Genomic DNA, 7137 nt, shown 5'->3' with positions numbered 1-7137 from the left:
TTGCCTAAATAAGCTAACCTAGGATTTAGAATGAGGTTGCACAATGGTTACTTTGGTTGACAATGACTAGTTTGATTTTACAATTACAATGTTTATTAAAATCTTATAGCTGCATTACGTTATGGACTCACTGGATTGTGACTTGTTAAATGTGATCTTATATCATCTAAGTTTTAATCTAAGGTGGATCGTTGTGGCAGACATAGATGGGTCGCAGGTTGGGTCGCCCTCCGTTGATGTCTTCCCCGTGTAGGTGGTCTGGGCTGTGAGGGTCGTCCAGGAGCTTGTCCCAAACTTTTTTCCCTAGGCGATGGAACCTGACGTTGAGGGCCTCCGTTTTATTTCACAGGTGGATGGTTGCCACTGTCTCCAGGTAGGGTGGCACTTGGCCACTGGCTGACCTCAGACACTTGTTGTGGAAGCTCTATAGTTGTTGTAGTCTGGTCTTACGAGTGGTACGTGTGAGTACTCCAACACAGGCCTCACCAGCGCCTTGTACAGGCGGACTTGTATCTTCTCAGGCATCAGTTTAAAACGTTTTAATTTGGCGGCGGCGACTTTGGCTTTCTTTAGTCTGTCCTTCACGTAGGACGTGATGCCTGTCCGAGAGATGATGAGGCCGAGCTACCTGCCTTGTTTAGAGTACTCTATCTCTTCGTCGTCGATCATCAATGGTGCCGAATTTAATTTGGTTCCGGGTATGATCTCGAATTTCGTTTTGTTTGTGTTTATCTTCCATTTATTTTCATACCCCGAGATCTCCTCTATTGCCCGAGCAGTGAGTCGCGCCATCCTTGCCGTGGACCTTCCTGGGCAGGTGACGATCTGTGTTACATTGTCGGCATACATGACGTACTCTCTGTCGACGATTGGGGGTGGCAGGTCAGCACGTGTAGAGCGTGTAAAGGGTTGGTGAGAGACAAGAGCCCTGAGGCACGCCGCTCGAGAGTGAAAACTCCTCCCCACAATGTTCTTGCATCTTAATTTTGGTTCTGCGGTCCGTAATGAAGTTGCACAGCAGGCGCGTCAGGCTTTCGGGTAGCCCCAGTTGTATGATCTTATACTGCAGCCCTGCGTGCCAAACGATGTCAAACGCCTTGCTGACGTCCCTCAATACTACGTTGCACTGCAGGCGGCCAGTCATGGCGTTGGCGATCTGCTCGTAGGCCTGGGCTATGGCGGTGGATGTGCCTCGGTACTGGCGGAAACCGAACTGGCCGGGATTATGCACGTCTTCGTCCTCCTGATACATCCGCAAACCGCTTGTTTGGTATTTTTTCGAGGATTTTGGCTGGTACCTCAAGTAGTGATATTGGTCGAAAGTTTTCGACTTTGTTTGGAGGCTTCCCTGCTTTTGGTATGAGGCAGATAACGGCGATTTTGAACATCTTAGGGAAGTATCCAGAGGCGAGGCAGGCATTGCAGATATGAGCAAGCCTCTCTATCATGTTGTCGGGGAGTTGGGCGAGGATCTTCTTGTTAATATGTCTTTGCCCAGGTGACTTGTTTTTAAACCCTTTTATGACGGTTGACACATCTGCAGGAACCATGCGCTCCGTCAGGCAGCTGTCGTCCACCAGTCTAGTGAAGTCAGCCTATGTGAGCGGCTGCAGCAGGTGCTGATGGTCCTGCAACTGACCTGAAATGTCCTCCTTAAACTCTCTGTCGAAGCCCACGTTCTCCTGTTCATTAATGGTTAAGATCTTCCGTAAATATCGCCGATGTAGTTGTTCTTGGTTTTCCTCCTCGAATATTTTCACGTTGTTTTGGTCGAGCAGGTAAGGGCCGTGTTAGAGGTGGAACCCATCAGTCGCTTGATCCCTTTCCAGAAGGCAGCAGAATCGCGGTAATTGTTGGCTGCCTCCCACACCAAGGCGGCCCACTATTATTATTATTATTATTATTATTATTATTATTATTATTATTATTATTATTATTATTATTATTACACCTGTTACGCCACACCTGCCATAATTAAGCCAGCACCACACCTATACACCCACACTACACCTGTACACCCTCACCTACCCTACCTACTACACCCCCACCTGTTACACCTACACCCCCACCTACTACACCTACACCCCCACCTACTACACCTACACCCCCTGCTACCTACACCCACCTACTACCTACACCCCACCTACTACACCTACACCCACCTACTACACCCCCTGCACCTACACCCCACCACTACACCTACCCCCACCTACTACCTACCTACACCTACCTACTACATCTACTACTACACCTACACCCCACCTACTACACCCCACCTACTACACCCCACTATTCTGCCCCCACCTCCCCCCACCTACACCTACACCCCACACTCACACCTACACCCCCTTACCCCACCTACTACACCTACTGCCTGCACCTACACCCCCACCTGCTACACCTACACCCCTACTACACCTACACCTACTACACCTACACCCCACCTACTACACCTACACCCCACTTACTACACCTACACCCCACCTACTACTACACCCCACCTACACCTACACCCCACCTACTACCTACACCCCACACTACACCCCCACCTACTACATCTACACCCCCCACCTACCCCCCCTACCTACACCCCACCTACTACACCTACACCCCACACTACACCCCACCCCCACCTACACACACACCCCCACCTACTACACCCCACCTACACCCCACCTACACCCCCACTAACTCCAGGTGTATCTGTCCTCCCCGTGTACAGTCGCGCCCGTGTTGGAGGTGCCTGTACACATGATAGGCTCACCGCTGGGCAAGGAGGTGACCGTCAGGTGCAAAGTGGAGTCCTCACCCAGAGCCGTGGCTACCTGGCGCAAGGAACCAGGTGAGTGTGTGTGTGTGTGTGTGTGTGTGTGTGTGTGTGAATGTATGTATGTATCTATGTATGTAATGTGCAGAAAACAACACTTTTTATTTCGCGCCATCAACGTGTAACCAGGTGTTGTGTTGTGGGTCCCAGGTGAACAGATGATCATTAGCAGCCACAAGTACAACGTAACGGAGTACAAGGAAGGTTTCTACGTCACCCAGATGAGTTTAACCATCAGGAACTTCACGCTAGAGGACGCCATCACCTACCGCTGCGTCGCCTCCAACTCTCTCGGGGCAACTGCTTCTTCGGTACAGGTCTACGGTGAGTCGGGGAGAGGAGACGGGGAGGCTTGGGAGTGGGGGAGGGAGGGAGGGAAGGTGAGGGAGACAGGGAGATTAGGGAGAGGAAGTTAGGGAGGTAAGAGAGGGAGACAGGGAGATTAGGGAGAGCAAGATAGGGAGACGGGGAGGTAAGGGAGGGAGACAGGGAGATTAGGGAGAGCAAGATAGGGAGACGGGGAGTGAGGCCTAATTAAGACGACAAGAGTAATGATGGTGGGTGGGTTAATAACAAAATTAAGTAGCTGCGTGCTGGAGTGGTGACGGGAGGAGGAGGAGGAGGAGGTGGGAGAAGGAGGAGGAGGGAGGAGGAGGAGGAGGAGGAGGAGGAGGAGGAGGAGGTGGGAGAAGAGGAGGAGGAGGAGGAGGGAGAAGAGGAGAAAGTTGGCATTTATCACCTGTTGAAATTCTTAGTTGTCAACGGGTGTGATTTTTGTCATCATCATTTCCATCATCATCATTATCACCATTATCACCATCATCATCATCATTATCATCATTATCACCATCATCATTATCATCATCACCATCACCACCATTATCGCCATCATCACCATCATCACCATCATCACCATTATCACCATCATCATCACCATCACCACCATTATCGCCATCATCACCATCACCATCATCACCATCTATCTATTATCACCATCATCATCACCATCATCACCATTATCACCATCCTCATCACTGTCACCTGCATTATCGCCATCATCTATCTGCATCTCTTATCATCACCATCATCGCCACATCATCACCATCATCACCATCATCGTATCACCAACATCACCATCATCATCATCATCATCTGTCTATCATCACCATCATCATTATCACCATCATCATCACCACCATCATCATTATCACCATCATCATCATCACCATCTTCACCATCAGCATCATCATTATCACCATCACCATCATCATCATCACCATCATCATCACCATCATCATCATCATCATCATTATCACCATCATCATCATCATCATCATTATCACCATCATCATCATCATCATCACCATCACCATCACCATCATCATCACCACCATCATCATTATCACCATCATCATCATCACCATCTTCACCATCAGCATCATCATTATCACCATCATCATCATCATTATCACCATCATCATCACCATCTTCACCATCAGTATCATCATCATTATCACCATCACCATCATCATCACCACCATCATCATTATCACCATCATCATCATCACCATCTTCACCATCAGCATCATCATTATCACCATCACCATCATCATCATCACCATCATCATCACCATCATTATATGTCATCATTATCCTGCATCATCACCATCATCACCCATCATCATCTGCATCATCACCATCATCACCATCATCATTATCATCATCACCATCATCGTTATCATCGTATCACCATCATCACCATCATCATTATCACCATCATCACCATCATCATTATCATCATCACCATCATCGTTATCATCATTATCATATCATCACCACCATCATTATCATCATCATCATTATCACCATCATCACCGTATATATCATCATTGTCATCATTATCACCATCATCACCATCATCATTATCACCATCATCACCATCATCACCATCATCATTATCACCATCATCACCATCATCACCATCATCATTATCACCATCATCACCATCATCATTATTACCATCATCACCATCACCATCATCACCATCATCATTATCATCATTATCACCATCACCACCATCATCATTATCATCATTATCATCATCACCATCATCATTCATCATCATCATTATTATTAATATTTAATCTCTTCTCTCTCTTCGTCTCCCTCACCTCACATCTCTTTTATCTCTCTCATTTGTCTCTCATTGTCTCTTCTCTCTCGCTGTCTGTCTCTCAATTGTTGTTTATCTCTCACCTTCACCCTCTCATCTCTCACTCTCAGTCTCTCACTTGCTAATTTTGTTACTCACTTTCTCTGATTGTTTCTCACATTGTCTCTCTCACACACACTGTCTCTCTCTCTCACCCTATCTGTCTCACACCCTGTCTCTCTCACACACACTGTCTCTCTCTCTCACTCTATCTGTCTCACACCCTGTCTCTCTCACACCCTGTCTCTCTCACACACACTGTCTCTCTCTCTCACTCTATCTGTCTCACACCCTGTCTCTCTCACACCCTGTCTCTCTCACACACACTGTCTCTCTCTCTCCTCCTATCTGTCTCACACACCCTGTCTCTCTCACACACACACTGTCCCCTCTCTCCTCTATCTGTCTCACACCCTGTCTCTCTCACACACCCTGTCTCTCTCACACCCTGTCTCTCTCTCTCACCCCTGTCTCTCTCACACACCCTGTCTCTCTCTCACACACTGTCTCTCTCTCTCTCCCTCTATCTGTCTCCCCTGTCTCTCTCTTTTCCTTCTCTCTCTCCCACCTGTCTCTCTCTCTCACCCTGTCTCTCTCACACCCTGTCTTCACCTGTCTCTCTCACACCCTGTCTCTCTCTCTCTCACCCTGTCTCTCTCTCTCTCACCCTGTCTCTCTCACACACACTGTCTCTCTCTCTCTCTCACCCTACCTATCTCACACCCTGTCTCTCCCTCACTTAACCTGTTTCTCTCTCTCTCTCTCTCAAACCTTATTTGTCTCTCACCCTCTTTTAACATCTCACGTACAGTAGGAATATCTCACCTATCATCTCTCACCATCAGTCTCTCACCATCAATCTCTCACTCACTGTCTCTCTCTCTCCCTCCCGCAGAGATTCAGCCTCAGAAGACTCGCACCAGTACCAAGAACGACGGCGACGACTCCCGCTTGGGTAATCAGATCCCCTTAGCAGCTTCCGACCACGACAAGAACGACCTCGACGACTTCTACAACGAATTAGACGACCCCATCAACAACTACCTCGACCCCTACCATCCTGGGGGTATCCTGGACAACGACAGGGACCGCGAACCACTCCTGAAGGATCCAGATATCCCTAAGAGTCCTACAGGAAGCAAGACATTTCCTTATCTCAATGGTGGAGGTGGTGAAGGGGCGGTGGGTATAGGTAGTAGGTGGTGGTGGTGGGCGTGGGTGGTAGTGGTGGTGTTCTGGTCTGTTGTCCTGCCAGGTAGAGTTGCTTTTTAAGTTTTGCTCATGATTGGTGGGCGTGGTGGTGGTGGTGGTGGTGGGCGTAGTGGTAGGAGTTGTCGTGGGCGTGCGTGGTGGTCATGGAGATGGGCGTGGCTGACTCTAGATGCTCACGATCGATGGCTTGTCGCGCGCCTACCTTCTTTTTTCTTACTTCCCGCCCCCACTTCTTACCATGGCGTGTCCAACCCCCTCCTCCCTTTCCTCCTCCCTGTGTCCAAATTCACCCCCTCCTCCTGTGTCCAAATTCACCCCCCTCTCCTCCCTGTGTCCAACTCTCTCCCATCCCCCAGGTGTCCAAACTCACCCCCTGTCCAACCCCCACATGTCCAATTTCAACCCCCACCCCTAGGGCGTCTTGTCAGGTCGTAGCTTCGTCGTACAGTCGTCGTATTGAGCTGCGACTGACACACACACACACACACACACACACACACACACACACACACACACACACACGAAAGATTACTAATTATTTATTGAACAACGAATTTTGACCTCTTCCTCTCCCACCCCCCCCATCGCCCCTCACCTCCACCCTCGCCACCCCCCTCCTGCCACCCTCCCCTGCCACACTCCCCCTCCCTGCCACCTCCCCTTCAGGGTTGGCAAGCAAACAAACAAACAAATAAAAAAAATAATTAAAAAAAAGTTGTACATATAGATTTAAGTTAGGGTATTTTTATCAGTCAATTATAGTTACTGAGATAGAGTGCTTCCATTGTTTCCTATCACACACAGGTCACATACAGGTCACATACAGGTTACATACAGGTCACATACAGGTCACACACACGTTACATTCAGGTCACACACAGGTCAC

The 7137-nt window shown here is 48.6% G+C and overlaps 1 protein-coding gene across 1 annotated transcript in view; it reads left to right on the top strand.

The window, feature by feature from the left end:
* Nucleotides 1-6429, top strand: part of LOC121874124 (lachesin-like) — a 21636-nt gene extending 15207 nt beyond the window's left edge. The window contains exons 4-6 of the mRNA XM_042378079.1: nucleotides 2723-2842; nucleotides 2978-3151; nucleotides 5935-6429. Of these exons, the coding sequence (XP_042234013.1) occupies nucleotides 2723-2842; nucleotides 2978-3151; nucleotides 5935-6311 (671 nt within the window). The 3' untranslated portion in view covers nucleotides 6312-6429. The remainder of the gene's footprint in view (nucleotides 1-2722; nucleotides 2843-2977; nucleotides 3152-5934) is intronic.
* The last annotated feature ends 708 nt before the right edge of the window (nucleotides 6430-7137 follow it).

The sequence above is a fragment of the Homarus americanus genome, unplaced genomic scaffold, assembly GCF_018991925.1.
Source record: "Homarus americanus isolate GMGI-L3 unplaced genomic scaffold, GMGI_Hamer_2.0 scaffold49667, whole genome shotgun sequence".
Lineage (NCBI taxonomy): Eukaryota > Metazoa > Arthropoda > Malacostraca > Decapoda > Nephropidae > Homarus > Homarus americanus.
This window is presented reverse-complemented; position numbering and strand designations above follow the sequence as displayed.